The following is an 18,503-nucleotide window of genomic DNA, read 5'->3' as shown; positions in this document are numbered from 1 at the left end:
AAAAAAAAAAAAAAAAAAAAGCGGCATATTAAAGTCTACCTGTTTTCTATTCATACTGCACTGCTTCCTTTATAGCTAATGATAGTAGTCAGTTCAAACAGCATTTTGTTCACATAAAGCCCTTTCATGTAAAAATGAATTGAAGACTTCTAGTGGAATAAATTCAATCTAGTAACCACTGTGGTTTATTCCCATATTTAAACTGTTACCAGATTGGTTTCACACTGCAAACATCCTAGACATGAAAACTCTCAAGTTTGTTTTATGTAAAATAAATTAACAAAAAAATCTTGTTACATGGCATTTTCATTTCTTTAATTTTATTTATATATTTTTTGAGACAGGGTTGCCCAGGCTGCTCTCAAAACTCCTGGGCTCATGCAATCCTCCCATCTCATACTCACAAGTAGTTGGGATTACATGTGTCCACCCCCAAGCCTGGCCCAAAATTTTATTGGTTTTTTTAAGAGATAGGTCTCACTATGTTACCCAGGCTGGAGGACTATAGGCACAATCATAGAACACTATAGCCTTGAACTCCTGGGCTCAAGTGATATTGCTGAGTAGCTGGGACTGTAAGTGTGCGCTATGGTACCTGGCTTCAATTTTTACTTAATATCTGCTTCCCTTTTAGTCTATAAGCTCCATGAGGGCAGAAGCAAATCATGACTACTCATGCAGAGTCTTCTGTGTTTGAATCTCCTCTCCACCTTGCTGCACTGCACTACAGGGGTCCTTGGACTTTTGCCTTCTGCTTGGCATATTCTGATCTGTTGGTGCTCCTACCGACGGCAGTTCCAACAGATCAGAATATGGAAAAGAATGAGATCCAGATATTTCCCAGCTTAACTTACAAAAAGTATGGAGAAAAATTACATATTGGTTGTATCTTATAATGCCAGCTCAACTTTTAATGTGTTTATTATCAAAGAATATTCATAGGTTTTTTTCCCCCAACTCGTGGAGGTTTATTAAGCTAAAGTTTGAGGACGCTCCCAGAAAAAGCAAAAACAGAAGCTCTTGACCTGTGCTCACTGAAGAGGGATCTGGGAACTCAGTATTGAAGGGGAGAGGACATACAGCAAGAAAGGAACAAGGGGGTGCGCAGTGAGGCAAATGGTTACAATCTTGTGAGACAACAGTTAGTGCCCAGAAAAATCAACATTTTACATGAGGTGAATGTTTGAAGAGAAAAAGGGAGTTAAGGAAGAATCAAATATGTAGACGTCCCGGGGTAGGTAGAAGAATGATTCATCTCGTCTCATCTCTGCTCTGCACCTGAGAGGAATGACTCTTCAGACATCATGAGGAAAACAGAAGACCCCACAAAAAGGGGATGAGTGGTGACTTTTTCTGAGTTTCCTAAGGTGCCTGAGTCATTAGAAATTCCCCCTAGGTCCTCTCATGTGGTGCTGAAGACAGCAAAGAGGCTCATGTAAGGTTTTAATCATCACGGATTTCACACACACTCCCTTTTGGATCATAGAATTTGTGATAAAATCGTTTAAACACTGCTGGATAATTTGTGAAAAAATAGCTAATTACTACATGATAATTTCAATGACTTATGAACAACAGAAGAAACATGTCAATTGTGGAAAAATCAAAAAGTATTTGAATTTACTTGATGAGACAAGAAACTTGAAAAAAGATTCACAAATTTTATAGTAACTTCTTTAAAACACACCCTCCACTCCCACCCTCTTGCTATCTCTCAAATTATACAACCCTCTTATAGGACCTAAACTTTTTTTTAAGGTTAACAATCTTTTCAGAAAATTTCCTTATTTAAAAAAACAAACAAAAACCTACATGTATAATTAAATGAAAATATAGATTTAGGCCCTCCACATCCTCAAAGTTAGGTTTTTTACCTTAGCACATAAACAAATGGTAGTAAGCTTTACAAGGAATTGTAAGCACTCAGAGGTATTTTTTCCTAAGCTTAACCAATTAAAACAATTTTTAAAAATCCTTACTAACAATTGGAAAGAATAGTTTTACTGTCAAATAAAGTAGGTCTTTTTCCTTTTGTTCTTAAAGGACCCCTCATACAAGTGCTTGATGAAAGAGCCACTGACAAGAACATTCCACATTAACAGGAGTTTTCAACACTGCTCATACTGATAATATAGTGAACATTATCTGTAGTTTCAACTCAAGAGTACATAAAACTATATTCTATTGAGAACCTAATGAAAAAGCCAAAGAGGGCTGGGCGTGGTGGCTCAGGCCTGTAATCCTAGCACTCTGGAAGGCCGAGGTGGAAGGATTGCTTGAGCTCAGGAGCTCAAGACCAGTCTGAGCAAAAGTGAGACAGTCTCTACTAAAAATAGAAAGAAATTTGGCCAAGCAACTAAAAATATAAAAAAAATCAGCCAGGTGTAGTGGTGCATGCCTATAGTCCCAGCTACTTGGGAGGCTGAGGCAGGAGGATTACTTGAGCCCAGGAGTTTGAGGCTGCAGTCAGCTATGATCATGACTATGCCTCTGCACTCCAGTTGGGTGACAAAGGGAGACCCTGTCTCTATTAAGACAAAAAAAAAAAAAAAGAAACCCCAAAACAATGACCCCTGATTTAGAAGATGACTATCATCTTTTACCAAGTACCTAAGTCTCCAGAGAGTAAAATGCAGAAAAGGAGAATCAATTTTAGATGCCATTCCAAAAGCATTTTAGTTTCTGAAATACCAAGAACTTCTTACTTTACCTGTAGGTAAGTTTCAGAGTAAAGTCAGAGTAAAGCAATAAAAATGAATACTCAGTGTATGACAAGTTAAAGGGTATATATTCTATATATATTTGTAAAAACAACTTTAGTTCAAAAAATTAAACCCTGATCATCTAAGAATGATGTTCTTAGATCTAGCAGAAATTCTTAGCTCTCACTGTGGTTAACTTCATGAATATACAGGAAACTACGAAAACTTTGAAATACTCAAAAGACAACTCTGTCCCACATTTATGTTTATTAAAAATTGACATAAACAAACAAAACCTGTACAAAAAATATCCCATTCACTTATCACTTTGAAACAATAATCTTGACAGACATTATCGCCTAGGACCCCCTCTTCCTCTGCCACGGCCACGTCCTCTTCCTCTGCCTCGACCTCGGCCTCTTCCTGCAACTGAGGGAAGAGAAAAATAAAGCAAGTTAAATTCTCTTCTGCACTAATGTTACCTAGCCAGCACAAACAGCACTGACACATACACCTTCCCCGCTTTACAGCTCTTCATTAGCAGCTTCAGTAAAGTTTGACTAGCTTCCCTCAAATCTTAGACCTCAGATTCCCCCCAGCCCCCAACTCATTATTATGCAGAACCACAACTGTTGGCCTAGGGAGATTCTTTATTACTGTATTTGTTTCATTTAAATTTATTTAGTGAGAAATTTGTCAAGTTTTAAAATATTTTTTCTTTTTATCATGTCTCAAATTCACCACAAAATGAATCACAAGTGACTTGAACCTCTCACAAGATGGGAGAGATCTATCAATAGCATAGAACATGAACACCTTGTGCCATATTTTTGGTTACTGAACAGAATCCAAGCAATTACTTCAAAGCTAATAAAGTTTAAATACACTACACCAAATAACAATCTCGTAAGTCTTTAGAACCTTAAAAGTCATTTGGAGATGTGCCAAGGTTGGTAGCTACCCCAGCTCTCATGAGCCTGAGGTGTGCTAGCACCTCCCCCAGGAGACCCTTGCAGTCAACCAGCCCCTTCTCCATGGTAACCATGTGTCACTGAAAGGCCGCAATCAAAAGTGCAGACATATTAGAAGAGATGCAACAGAACTCAGTGGAGTGTGCTGCTCAGGCACTGGAGAAACATTAATATAACATAGAAAAGGACAATGCAGCTCATATCTAGGAGTTTGACAAGAAGTACAATCTCACCTGGCACTGCATTATGGGGAGGAACATTGATAGTTACGTGACACGTGAAACCAAACACTTCATCTACTTCTACTTGGGCCAAGTGGCAATTCTTCTGGTCAAAAGCATGGACTGTGCACACACCCTGTGACTGCAGCCCAAATTCCAAATATCAGAGACTGAAATTTTCAGCCTTGCTAAGGGAACACCTGAATCTTTGAACCTTTATTATGTTTTATACAGGTCATTCTCTGTAGTAATTTGTTGTGGTTATAAAATAATTACCAAAACAGTTTACATTTGTATTTACTTTCTATTCTGTAATTCTGCCCCATGTCTTTTTCTGTCAAAATCCATTCCTTTAAAAGTCATTTGACCTAATCATAATTAATATCCCTGTTACCTGGTCATCCTAACTCTAGTTGAACATCACACCCAAATGAACTTATGTCATCTTTGGATGGCCACGAATATTAGAGTAGCCTGACATGGCACTGAAGCATAGCCTTTAATGTAAAAGACCAAATAAAGAGATCAAATAAAAAGAGAAACCATAGAAAACAATGCCAAGTATAGAATAAAACTTCAAACAGCAAAAGATCCTACCAGTGATAAGAAAAAAATATTATATCCATAAAACAAGAACAGAATTCTATGAAAAAAACGATCAGAGAACAAGGAGGCTTGAAAACTAAGTATGTGCTAGATTGGAAGGTCAAGAAAATTTCTCAGAAGAAAAAGGCAAACAGAGAAAAATCAGAGAAAAGATAAGAATTAGACAAGCAGAAGGCATATGATTAAGAATTCCAGGAAGAATAGAGCAAGCAAAAGGGAAGAAATTATTACAAAATGGAGGGAGGAAAAGGGGGGTATCCAATGCCAAGTCATTAAGGAATTTCAGACTATCAGGAATAAAGAGTCCATCTCCAAATCCTCCAAAGTGGGGAGAGTGGATGACAAGGCTGTGCACAATAGGATAGGAAACAATCAATCCTTTGGACAGGACAGACATCAGTCTTTTCAATAACAACAGGAGTTATAATAAATACCATATGTATTCATGGCAATTACAGGAAATTTCAAACAAACCAACCTGTGTTGTTCTCAAATGTTTATATTTTGAATAGTGGATTAGGGTATAAATATACCATTTGCAAAAATGTTTCTAATCTTTCAAACTTACCAGCTTCCCTTTTTTTAGATTTCACCTTAGGTTCAACATCCACAAGTAGTGTATCCAGAGGTAAACTGTCTGGTAGAATAAAATATCGAATGTTATTTCCTCGAATACTCAGTGTTTCTAGCTGTACAGGTTCTCTGTTCTTCAGGGTCATTTTCACAGCCTTAAGATGTGTATTCATGCTGACATCCACACCTAAAAGGGAAAAAAATTGGGCAACTGTTAGCATTATAAGGCAGGCGACCAATTACTCTATTAAGCCACAGTAAATACTTTATTTACAAAAGAATACTGTCTTTCTACAGAATTAATATCCATGACACAATTTAGCACATATACAACAAGTAAATGGGGGGAATATGTCAGTATAAACCAGCAGCAGTCTTTCCTTCCTACAGATTTTTCCTAATACATCAATGTTATGTACAGTTAGGTATGCGTACAGAAGTGAATGCAGCAAGCCATGGAGGAACCACGATTGGTATACAGGCTTTATACACACTGTCCTGTATCCTCTTCCTATCTCAGGTTTGGCAGGCGTGTATTGTGTGGTTCTCCCACTGTCTCTGTAACTTCCTCACACCCCCCACCATTCCAGCAAGTTATCCTCCTCACCTTTGTTCTTAAAGTAAAGCCCCTATATGTACTGCAGTATTTTTCCTTATTACAAGGACTTAAAGATGTCTTCTTAATTGTGCTTTATATTTTTGTTACTGTTTTTGTTACTACTTTCATTTCAAAGTTGCACAGGTTTTGAGTGGTCTGCCACAACCTGCTTTTCCCACTATTATTTTTAGTATGAGATTTTACAAAATACAAAACAGGTTTTCAGGATGAATATAAGGCATTATAGTAGGAAAACCTGATTACTGAGGCCTTTACCAAATTATATCTAAACAAATGGAATAACTAAAGACCTACTTAATTTCTTTCATTTGAAAGTTAAGGCCAGAAAACATGAATTCTCTCAACTTTCCCAAAATCCATCTCAAATTTTCCCATATTACTAATCCTTTCCTCCTTCCTCCCAGTTAGAGAAAGAGTTCTTCTTTCCTAAAATTAATATGCTCCTGAAACATTCCATCTCCTTGGGGACCTTGATCCACGCAGGGAGGGCAAACGATTTATGAACTTTCTCTGTTCCAGGAACATAAATGCTAAATCATTTTAATTTAATCCTCAATATCCCTATGGTAGTGTGATTACCCTCATTGTGAAGACTAAAAGAATATGTATTCACATATTTGTGTAATACATATTCACACAAGAAGTGAGAAACTTACAATAGTGGTTGTCAGTGGGGAGGTGTGATATTATGATATATATATATACTGATATCTATATATCTATTTACATTGATTGGTTTTCATCCACAGTTCTAGGCTCCTAACTCCCAGTCTTTGTTATGTTGGGACACTTCAGGCCTCAGAAAACAGAATCTCTCTCTGACCTTTACCTGTTCGCTTTTCACCAGCCCAAGGCAGGACTCTGATCTCCCACGTTTCTGACTGTGGGTCATAAAACCCTCAAATTCAGAAGGGGTCCCACCCCATACCCTGGGGAAAGGAATGCTGCACAGAGAAGCCAAGAAGAATCTGAACAGATAGGCTTTGCTGGGTTTCCCCAGTCTATTAGTATTAGATCATACCCTTTTGGTCCAATTACATTTCTACATGGTTGCCAATCATCCCTATCCAATGAAGTCTTCATAAAATGCCAAAGATGATGGGGTTCAGGGAGCTTCTGGACAGCTGAACACATGGAGATTCCTGGAGGGCAGTGCCCTGGGAGGGCATGGAAGCTCCTCACCCTTTCCCACATACCTTGCCTTATGTATCTTTACATCTGTATCCTTTGTAACATCCTTTATAATAAGCCAGTAAACATGTTTCCCTGAGTTCTATAAACCACTCTAGTAAATTCTTTGAACCCAAAGAGGGGGTCGTGGGAACCTCAACTTGAAGCCAGTGAGTCAGCGGTAAGAGGCCCAGAATTGCTACTGCTGTGTGTGGGGGTGGGGGTAGGGGTGAATCCTGGGGACTGAGTCCTTAACCTGTGGGATGTGATGCTGACTCCAGGTGGACAGTGTCAGAATTGAATTGGAAGACACCCAGTTAGTGTTCATTATGGAACTGATGGCCTGGCTGGCGCAGTGGCCCATGCCTATAATCCTAGCACTCTGGGAGGCCAAGGTGGGAGATTGTTTGAGCTCAGGCGTTTGAGACCAGACTGAGAGACCCCGTCTCTACTAAAAATGGAAAAAATTAGCCTGGTGTGGTAGTGCAGGCCTGTAGTCCCAGCTACTTGGGAGGCTGAGGCAGGAGGATCACTTGAGCCCAGGAGTTTGAGGTTGCAGTGAGCTATAATGACGCCACTGCACTCTACCGGGATTGATGGAGTGAAACTGTCCCAAAAAGAACTGATGGCTTGCTTGGTGGTGGGGAGAACCACCTCCATGTTCAGTCACAGAAGCCTTCTGTGCTGATTGCTGATGGTGGTGTTGTGAGAGCAGAGGAAACAGTTTTTCTATTTCCACAGGAAGGAAGTGGATTTTCACTAGATTTTGCTCCTTCAATTTACTGCCAACTTTTCCCCTGGGAGATCCATTTAGTAAGTGCTTACTATATATGTTAGGCAAACCATGGCTTACATTTTTTGTGTTTATGTCTTCCATCACTAGATTTTGAGTTCCTAAAAGTCAAGAACAATACTCTGGCTCTTCTACACATCTAACAGTGCTCTGGAGAGAGCAGACTAATTCACTGTTTATGGAATTTTAACAGGACAGCAATTATACTTCCTCAGATATAGTCACAGACTGTATCATGACCTTATACTGTACTGATTTCCTTCCACAGCAACTGGTATTGCAAAGTCCTAGCATACCCATGAATAATCAGTTTAATACTTTACATTTCTCTTCATTTACACAGATACTAGATCTACATGTTAAAAAGTTGTTTTATAAATTTCTAATTTAAATATTTCACAGTGGGAACATACGCTAAGATAGCATTATTTTTTTCATTTTGCTCATCGATTCGTTTGAAATTTCGCAATTTTTGGTAATACCTACTATGAGAAAATAGCAGTGGACTTTAAACATTAAATATACAATATCATCAAAGTAAAGATTTAAACATTAAGAAAATACCCCCAAATGTTATGCTAACAGTGACTGTCTATAAAAAACCAAAACAAACAAAAATGAAACCAATCTCCTGCAGGTAATCAAGAAGAAATAAAAGAAGCTATGATAAAACAACAACAAAACAATGATTGCCTTAGTGAGGTAAAATTATGGTTCCCTGAACCACCCCTCCCTTTCCCATATATTTTTTACCCAAGATAATCAGAAATGAAAAGTCTAGCCTCTAACTTCAATCTAACAGGAAACATAAAATTCTAATAAAAGAAAAAGCTTAAAATGTATTTTAGAAGAAACAACATTCTAGGCAGGGGAACACGTACAAGCAAAGGCATAGCTGGAAAACAGGATAACCTGGGGAATTCAGTTTGGTTATAGCACAGATACTTAAGGTGAGACTCACATAAGAATGATTAAACAATTCCAACAAAAAGAATCCGGATCTATACTATGATAATATTCATTAAATAATCAACAAAAGAATTCTGGTTTGCAAGTGGAAGAGGATTTAAAAAAAACAAAAAAAGTGTTATAAAAGTCGTCCAACTCCATACCTGTGATTGTTCCATGGACCTGTGTTCCATTCTTCAATTCAATGGTTACAGTTTCATGACTCAATTTCATCAAAAATCTACAAAAAGGAATAACAGTATGAATTTTCACCTTCAACACTTTGCATAACAATTTCAGCTTTCCCTCAATATTTATGAAGGAACATAATAACACTAACAAACTGTCATTTGAACTTTTTATTTTTTAAGAGACAAGGTCCCACTGTATCACCCAGGCTGGAATGCAATGGCATAATCATAGCCCACTGTAACCTTGAATTTCTGGGCTCCTTCAACTTCCCAAGTAGCTAGGAGTATAGGTGCACGCCACCATAACCAGGCAATTTTAAAAATTTTTTTGTAGAGACAGAGCTCTCACTAAATAGCCCAGGCTGGTCTTAAACTCTTGGCCTTAAGTTATCCTCCTGCCTTGGCCTCCCAAAGTACTGGAATTACAGGTGTGGGCCATCGTGCCCAGCCTGGACATTTTTGATTTTCTAAGCCATTATGTAGCTTGACCTCAACACCAGACACATAAGATCCTAAGGTTATTATCAGCCATGAAAAAGAAATCAAGAATTATAGTTATCCTCCTTGCTGATGGTTATGGGCACAAGAAAAAAAAAAGAATTACAGTTAGTAAAGACTACATGCTTATTAAATGTGTATTAATAAAGTAAAAATCTTCCTTTCTAACCCCTTACGTGTGTGGGAATATTCTTCTAGATCACTTTTTATGCATTTGCAAGCGTATATGTAAGATTTGTTTTTATATAAATTGGGCCGTATTTTAATAACTTCTATAATTTGTAGTTCTCACTTAGAAGTTTATATTGGAGATATTGCCATGTCAATATCATTCCTTCTAAGAGCTGGATAGTATTCCACTGTACAGAAATGTCATAATTTATTATCTTGTTGACATTAATTTGTTTCTAATTTTTGCTATTGCAAAGCCTCACCAATACTAGCTATTATCAATCTTTCAAATTTTTGTTAATTTCATAGAAAAAAGGGGCAATTTGATTTCCTTAATTACTTGTGAGACTTTTTTTTTTGAGACAGAGTCTTACTCTGTTGCCCTGGCTAGAATGAGTGCTGTGGCGTTAGCCTAGCTCACAGCAACCTCAAACTCCTGGGCTCAGGCGATCCTCCTGCCTCAGCCTCCCGAGCAGCTGGGACTGTAGGCATGTACCACCATGCCTGGCTTATTTTTTCTATATATATTTTTAGTTGTCCAGATAATTTCTTTCTATTTTTTTTTAGTAGAGATGGGCTCTAACTCTTGCTCAGGCTGGTCTCGAACTCCTGAGCTCAAACGATCCGCCCGCCTCGGCCTCCCAGAGTGCTAGGATTACAGGTGTGAGCCACCGCGCCTGGCCGAGACTGAATATCTTTTCATGAATATGGGAAATTTGTATTTCTTCTATGACTTACCAGTTTACATTATTCACACACTGTCATTCAGGTTGAATTTTTCTTTTTCTTTTCTTTTCTTTTCTACCAGTTTGCCAATCACTCAAGTTGTGGTTTCTTTAATTATACATACAAACTTCTTTTCATCTTTATGTTTTAAATTCGTTAATTTCTTCTGGGGTATGTAATTTGTCTAAAAAAATGTTTCCCATGCCGATTTGTAAAAATAGTTTCTTATGTTCTAGTTTTACAGAGTTTTAATCTACTTTGAATTCACCTTTTTTTCTGTGCAGTGTAAGGCACAAATCTGCCTTTATTATTTTCCCCAACTGGATACAGTTGCCACAATAATGTATAATGAATAATCCATCCCCTCCTCACTTCTTTTAGATTTTGTTCTCCCTATCTTTTTATTATGAAATATTGCCAGGGAAGAAATGGAAGAAAAGTTGAAGGGTTTACAAATTATGAAAATGTTGCCAATTGTCTCCCTGCCACTCCTTCAATACATACTTTTTACACTTTCATCATACCATTTGAAAGTAAGTTGCAAGCATTATGACATTTAACATACATTCTTTTTTTTTTTTTTAAAGGCTAGTCAAGTGAAGCAGGGAGTGGAGAAGGAACAAAGGAATGTGTAACTGGTTGTGATACATAGTAAATACCACTGCACCTGGACCAGCCAGCATGCATTTTCTAATGAGAACTTTCTCCTACATAACCATAACCTCACAATCACATCTAAGGAAACAAATAATCCCACAATATCATCTAAAATGCAGTTCATATCAAAATTTCTAATCTATAATGTGTACTTTATAGATCCTATCATCTATCACACAAAATGGTACATGTAGGATTATTTTTCTCCCCTACTATTGTTGAGGGTAAGTATCATGATCTCTATATAATTTTTTTTTTTTTGAGGCAGGGTCTGACTCTGTTGTCTTGGGCTAGAGTACAGTGGTACCATCATAGCTCACTGCAGCCCTCAGCTACTGGGCTCAAGCGATCCTCCAGTCTCAGTGTCCTGAGTAGCTGTGATCATAGGTGTACAACACCAAGCCTGGCTAATTTTTTAAAAATTTTTTGTAGACACAGGGTCTTGCTACTGTCCAGGTTGGTTTTGAACTCCTGGCATCAAGTGATCCTTCTGCCTCAGCCTCCCAAAGTGCTACGATTACAGGTATGAACCATGGATAACCTCTACATTTAATCCTGGATTATTGCATAATGTTGGCTGAACTATTTCAATGATTAAAGGAAAGCCAATCTTAAAACATCACTTTTTTTAGTGGTACGCACAGCCATCATAAAAGGGGAAATTATTTGGGGTATGATAGAATAAGCCCCAGACTTTAAAAGGATTCATGTCATGAATTTCTTTTCATATATGATGTCAAGAAAAAATTTCTTTCAGTCAGCACTGCTTTACTTCACCAGATAAGAATTATCTAATTCAGCTCTAAATTTATCAATTATATGTGCCTAGAATTTTGAACTAATGGTTTTCTTCCATCATTAAGTTTTTGTTTTATTTTTATATTTTATTGTGAGTGTCCCAGTCAGTAATAACTTTTACTATAAAATCTCTACAAAGCATTTTTAGAAGCAGGCAGGATTAAAGTAAAAATAAAATATTTTAGTAATCAGGTAATCTGCCATATGGAAGTAAAAGGAAAACCAGAAATTAACCAAAGAGACCTCTAAAAAGTCAAAATACATTCCAGCAAGTCTAAGGATATTTCTTTGATAAATAATATTCATCATTAGCAATTACGTGGTAGTCCTTGTCTTGGTAATGAGGATTAAATATGAATAAGACTAATATTGCAAAGAGCTCAACGTCTAGTAGGAAGCTCAGATACATAAAAATGTATGTAAAAATAACTAAATTGTAGAATGCAACAGAGATATACACACAGGTTTTCCCAGTAATATAATGTAGAATGCAGAGAAGCAAGTTGGATGTTAGTAGATTTCTAACAAGAAGTCTGAAAAGTGGGAAATATGCAGCAAAAAGAAGCAAAAGACACAGTGGTAAGAAACAGCAAAAAGGTACAGAGTAATTATAGATACTACTGATGTAATATTAAGCTCAAAAATGTGAGTAGGGAAGTGTTAGGCAGGTTCCTTTCATGGAAAAGCCCTACACTTTGTTAAAGAATTATGCTAAGAGAGCTACTGAAGCATTTTCATCAGTGAAGTGGTGTGCCAGGGTCACAGGCATATTTTGAGAACCTAGGGCAGATGTTCAGAAAGATTTTAGAGACAAGAGACAAAAATACAATCTCTAGAAAGACAAGTCAGGTGACCAGAGAAATATATACACAGGTTAAAGCTACAATAATCAAGATATAAGGAACAACAAATAGGTCAATGAAACAGAACACTGAGCACCAAAAATAGACCCACATTTATATGGCTGATTTTCTGCAAAAGAGCCAAAGAAGTCCAATGGGCAAAGGAAAGCCTTTTCAACAAATGATGCTGGAATAACTGGAAATCCAGATAGAAAAAAATGAACCTGGACCACTAACTCACACCATTTCCCAAAATTAATTCAAGCTAGATCATGGACCAAAACATAAAAGTTAAAATTATGAAGCATTTAGAAGAAAACATAGGAGAATACCTTCATGGTTTGAACGTAGACTAAGGTTTCTTTAACAGTAAACAAAGAGCAAGAATCATAAAAAAATAAATTGACTTTAAAATAAACTTATGCTCATTAAGAGACAATATTAAGGAAATGAACAAGCAAACTACAAAATGGGAGAAAATATATCTGACAAAGAACTGGTATCCAGGATATAGAAAGAATTCCTACAACTCAGTAATAAAAAGAAAAGACATAAAGTAAGCAAATGATCTGAAAAGACACTTCACAAAAGAATATACACGAATGGCCAATAAGCAGGTGAAAAGTACTCAACATCATCAGTTACAGTCTACTCAAGAGGCTGCAGTGAGCTATCTATCACTCTGCCACTGCAACTCCGGCCTGGGCTACAGAGACTTCGTCTCTTAAAAAAAAAAAAAATCCAAACAACCCTAACAAGATAACAGTATCACTACACATCCATTAAAATGACCAAAATTAAAGACTGACCAAACAACAAATGTTGGTAAGGACGTGGAGCAAGCACAACTGGAATTCTAATATATTGTTAGTGGGAGTGTAAAATGACACAACCACTTTGGAAAATGGTCTGGCAGTTTCTTAGGAAGCTAAGCACATACCTATGCTATGGGCCACCAACTCCACTCTAAGTATCCACCCAAGAGAAATGAAAGCTTATGTCCACAAAAGACCTGTACAAGAATGCTCAAAGTAGTTTTAAACAAAACACGTAACTTTTAAATATACAACGGACTACTATCCAGTAATAAAAAGGAACAAATTACTGACACACACCACAATGTAGGTGAATCTAAAAAACATTCTGAGTAAAAGAAATTTACACAAAGAGTACATATTGCATGATTCCAAATATATAAAATTCTAGTGCAGGCAAAACTAATCTATGGTGGAAGAAATTGGTTGTCTTTGGAGGTATGGAGCCAGAGGTTGCCTGGGAAGGGCTTGAGGAAACTTGTAATGTTATATATTTTGACAGGGATTTGGGTTATACAAGTGTTTAAATTTTTCTACAGTAAGAAATATACACTGTACTTCATTGCATAAAATATATATTTCAAAAGGGGAAATAAAAAACCAAGGGTGATTCAAGTCAGTGACAAGCAGCAGTAAGCACAATGAACATAAAATTTTCAATTAAAAAAAAGAGCCTGAACCTCAATACAATATTGAGAGTTTTATATATTTCGAACATATTAGAAGTTATCTACTTGTCTGTCTTCAACACTGAATAGAAAAGCTCCAACCAGGCAGAGACTCTGCCTTTTAAAATATTCTATTACCCCCGCACGTACATAACAGGCGCCCAATAACTGCTTGACATTGACAATCCTTGGCTCAACAGGAAAGAAACTAGCTAAATATTTATAATTGCTGGCTTAGTTATTAGAAACCTCTGCTCCTATGTTCTAGGCTCCATCTCAAGGAAAAACACCAAAACCAAATCTCTTTCTCGGTAGTTTAGGATTATTCAAATCAGTAAACAAGTATTCAGTAGGCTCAACTAGTCGGCAGACATAAAACAAGAAAAATATCTACTATCTATATACCTATACCTATAATCAGCCACAATTACAGAAAATGATGACTTCTGCCCCATATTGGGAGATTTTCCTAATCAAAAGCCTACCTTAACGGGAAATATAGATCGAATAATCAATCCTAAATCTAGAGAGTACCAAAAAACGAACTTAAAAAACAAAACTTATGAAGCCAAAGTCCCTCTCTCATTTTGCAAACCGGTTTCATTATTTCCAGATAAATTCATGAAGCTTCTAAGTACTGAGTGAGTAGAGTTCCACTCAAAACGAAAACCGGTAACCGAAAGAGGGAGCTGCGTCCCATGCGCTGCACTTTTAAGGCCTCTAAGCCACTAGGTGGGAAGAAACGGCTCGGTCCTTACATACATCTCTTGGAAGACACGCGGGATCCCCGCCGCGACCCAATCTGAAGCCCAGGCTCGAGCACCCGCGGGGCGGCCAAGATGAGGGCAGAAGCGGCGGGCGCCTGAGGCCGTTAGCAGGCCGCGCGCACGCGGCTTTCCCGCCTCCTGCAACTGAGGGAGCCCAGCCTCCCGACTCGGCCCAAACGCTCGCTTCACAGACATCACCGCGCATGGCCACCTCCTCACCTCACAAGCTTCATCCTAGCGGCGCCGTCACCCTTCGGGTCCGATAGCGAAGGGAATCCAACAACTGGGGACTAACCGACTGGAAGTATGAATGACCGGAAACGCCGATTGCAGGGGCTCTGGACGTAAAGAGCGCGCGGAGCAAGGCAGACGCACGGCGGAAACGCCGAGGCCGCGCTGGGCCATACTTCCTTCCGGCCGCAAAGAGCGCGACTGCGGCCCCTGGCGGCTGGAGGTTGCTTTGCACCTGCGGAGGGCGTTAAGGGCTGGTCTAGGAGGAAATTTGCTGCAAGAGGGAGATTTGAAGAGGCAAAATCCGATTAGTAGTACCTTGGCCATTGTGCTTCCGCTCAGCAGGGCACCGTGCGTGATGAAACACCAAATATAACTTCCTCAATGAACAAAGAAAATTTCTGAGAGACGCCTAAAAGATTATGCTAATTCTGTCCCAACACCAAGAACCTTAGCGTTACTCAATATGCCTGAAGAAAATCACACAATTTAGCTGATTATTTTTACCTAAGTTCTGATCTCCAAGACAAACTTTTCTATCTTCATCTTACTCAACATCTCAGCAAAATGTAACATGACACCCCCCTTTTGAAACACCTCTCTTGGCTTCCAGGATGCCACGCACACCTGGTTTTCTTCCTATCCCACTAACCACTCTTTCTGGGTCTCCTTGCAGGCTCATTCTTCTCTATAGAGCCAACGCATGTTGCAGTGTTTTCGGGCTTTTGGCTGTAATTTCTTTATGGATCCTTTTTCCTTTAGCCTGGGTAATCTTCTCCAAGAACATGGCTTTAATTTCCATCTCTTGTGTGGTCTTCATCCCTAATCACCAGAACTCTTAGACGTTGTAAGGCAATACTCATTAAAGTTAAATGTGCATAGGACTCACCTGGGGAAACTTTTCTTTCTTTTTTTTAAACATTTTTTATTATTTTTTAAAATTATTTTTAGCTTTTCTATTTGTCACCTGGGAAAACTTTAAAATGAAAATTCTGATTAAGTTGTTGTGGGACCTGAAATTCTGCATTTCTAACAAGCCTTCAGTAAGGATGCCTCTACTCTACGGAACACAATTTGAGTAGCAAGGCTGCAATGGACATTTGCGTGCTGCCTTCTCAACATCTATCCCCATCTTTCCAACAGTTACAGATACTCTTCGGGTTATCCTTGTGGTCTGAAGGAAGCTGACTCTTCACTTTATAATGATTATATTCCATTACTTGTTCACAATTGGCTTGGGATCTAAGCTGATCCAATCAGACCTTTACAGGGAATACTCTTTCCTTTTGGATTGAATAGGGACATAGTAGTCCCTGGAGCTATTGGGAACTTCTTTATAACTGGGAGAAGAACCAATCTCCAGACAGAATTTTTAAAAAACCCAAACCCATGGGATATAAATGAGCCCCTAGATAAAAAACAATGTCTGGATGTGGCTATTTAAGTCAAAATTAACTAGCTGGATGTGGTGGCTATAATCCCAGCGCTTTAGGAGGGTGAGAAGGGAGGATTGCTTGAGGCCAGAAGTTCGAGACCAGCCTGGGCAACATAGTCAGACCCATCTCTAAAAATTTTTTTTAAAATTAGCTGGGCTTGGTGGCACACACCTGCAGTCCTGGCTACTTGTGAGACTGAGGCAGGAGGACTACTTGAGCCCAGGAGTTTGAGGCTACAGTGAGCTATGACAGTGCCACTGCACTCCAGCCTGGATGACAGAGCAAGACCCCGTCTCTTTTGTTTTATTTTGTTTTACAGCAAACATTGCCTATCAAGAGACCCAGTCTCTTAAAAAAATTAACATTAAATAAAATTAAAAATTCAGTTCCTCAGTTGCAATAACCACATTTCAAGTACTCATATGTGGCTATGGCTACCCTTTTGAATAATGCAGATATGGAATATTTTTATCATCATGGAAAGTTTGATTGGATAGTGCTTCTTTATTTATTACCATGTTTCCTTCTTAGCATTTTATTATTTATTGTCTGACAGGAGAACGTAAACTGTCTGAAAGCAGGGAATTTTGTCTGTTCTGTTCACTGCAGCATCCCCAGATCTAGAATAGTGCCTTGCATGTAATGAGCCATCAATGAATATTTGTGAAATAACTGAATGTCTCCCCTATTAGAATGTATGCTCCATGAGGAAGAAAACCTTATGTGTATTGTTCACCGCAATATCCGCAGTACTGAGCACAGGGTATTCTTCCCTATTATCCTTAAGGCCCTTCCTACTTTGGGCTCTGCCTACTTCTTAATCCATCCCCTTTCCCCTCAGTAGTATAGGGATAGTTGAGTTCTTGCAAGGCACCAAGTTCACTCTCCTATCCAGACTTCTGTATATGCAGTTCTTTAATCTGGCTAACACCTACTTATCCTCTCTCAAGTATGTGGGGCCAGCATTATTATTTGTGTGTGTTGAGTCTCCCAGATGGCAAATTGAAATGTCATTGTCAGTTGCTTTATAGCAAATTGCTATACTTTTTCTTTGTCTTTGTTTTCTAGCTTGAAATTTTTTAGGATTTTTACTTTCTCATAGTTTAAAACTGTCAAGAGTCCTGAAATAAAGTCAACAAGAGTGAAGCAACAAAATAAAGGCCTTTATTTGCTGCTAGCAGAAGGATTAGTTTGAAAGTGAGATTGTCTTGTCCTCTGTGATTTAGCAGAGGTTTTACATGTTGCAGGCATTTAGATTGGTCATAAGAAAGAAAAGGAACAAGGAAATAAGAATGTAATGTGTGGAACAATGCAACTATTCCATTATCAGTTTTTAGAAGTAGATGTCCTAACAATAAGCCACTGTAGAAAAAAGTACCTTCTGCAGTTTGGAGTCACTAAGGAAAACAAGCAATTTGAACAAGTCCAGGAGATTATATTCACAGTTTTGAGTTTAGCAAAAGAACATAGAGTAGGGTCTTGCAATTCTTGCTGTAGGAGGTATGAAAAAGACCTTCACCATTTATAGAACCATAATGTTGAGAACCAAGATGTGTCATCTGGGTAATAGCATTTGTTTCTGTCATGGGCACATGGCAAAGCTGAATGAATCAGAGCTTTCCTCTCCAGGACTTTCTTAGGAGGTCTCAGGAACCGGGCCTCTCTTTTTACTGGAATCAGTTTGCTGTGAGTTTACATAATCTTTGCTGAGTTGTCAGGAGAGCATATTTAAGAATGAAGCTAATACAGATGAAAGAATAGCTGAGCGTTGTAGAGTGTCCTGCTGACATCATCTGAGCCTCAGATTTCAGGATGGCCTGAGGTCAGCTGCTCCCCTACAGCTCCCAGTTATGGTAGCATAAAGTCCTTTTTAAAAACTGTTGCTTATATTAGTTTAAGCTCGATTTCAGTCATTTTGAAACTAAAGAGACTTGACTAATATTTTGTTTGGATTGTCAAACATCTCTTTCTTTTTCTAAGTTGAATGTCCTCCTATAGTTATCTGAAAAAACATTCTCTTGCTAGTCTTAGACCCCTTTTGAACTAAAACTTGTTTTTCTTTCTTTCAATTGTGATCTATACTCCTCCACCAGTTCAATG

The 18,503-nt window shown here is 38.2% G+C and overlaps 1 protein-coding gene and 1 pseudogene across 1 annotated transcript; one reads left to right on the top strand and one right to left on the bottom strand.

Annotated features, from left to right (window-relative positions):
• Nucleotides 1–2,935: 2,935 nt before the first annotated feature.
• On the bottom strand, nucleotides 2,936–15,116 carry LOC105816644 (small nuclear ribonucleoprotein Sm D1). Its single transcript, XM_012652130.1, has 4 exons — nucleotides 14,956–15,116; nucleotides 8,768–8,844; nucleotides 5,069–5,260; nucleotides 2,936–3,131 (listed from the first exon to the last, which is right to left on the bottom strand). Exons 1-4 carry the CDS (start codon nucleotides 14,967–14,969, stop codon nucleotides 3,055–3,057), a joined length of 360 nt encoding a protein of 119 aa, XP_012507584.1. The 5' UTR covers nucleotides 14,970–15,116; the 3' UTR covers nucleotides 2,936–3,054.
• On the top strand, nucleotides 3,746–4,067 carry LOC105816645 (annotated as a pseudogene).
• Nucleotides 15,117–18,503: the final 3,387 nt, after the last annotated feature.

The sequence above is a fragment of the Propithecus coquereli genome, unplaced genomic scaffold, assembly GCF_000956105.1.
Source record: "Propithecus coquereli isolate 6110/MARCELLA unplaced genomic scaffold, Pcoq_1.0 Scaffold38, whole genome shotgun sequence".
Lineage (NCBI taxonomy): Eukaryota > Metazoa > Chordata > Mammalia > Primates > Indriidae > Propithecus > Propithecus coquereli.
Note: the sequence above shows the minus strand (reverse complement) of the source record. Positions and strands in the feature narration are given on the sequence as shown.

Bases quoted from the DNA above. Each gene is read 5' to 3' on its own strand.
- LOC105816644 (XM_012652130.1), bottom strand. The intron at 5,261-8,767 runs GTATGGAGTTGG...TTTCCCTTTTAG, and splicing joins GGTCCATGGAACAATCACAG to GTGTGGATGTCAGCATGAAT. The intron at 3,132-5,068 runs GTAAGTTTGAAA...CTCTTCCCTCAG, and splicing joins ATCTAAAAAAAGGGAAGCTG to TTGCAGGAAGAGGCCGAGGT.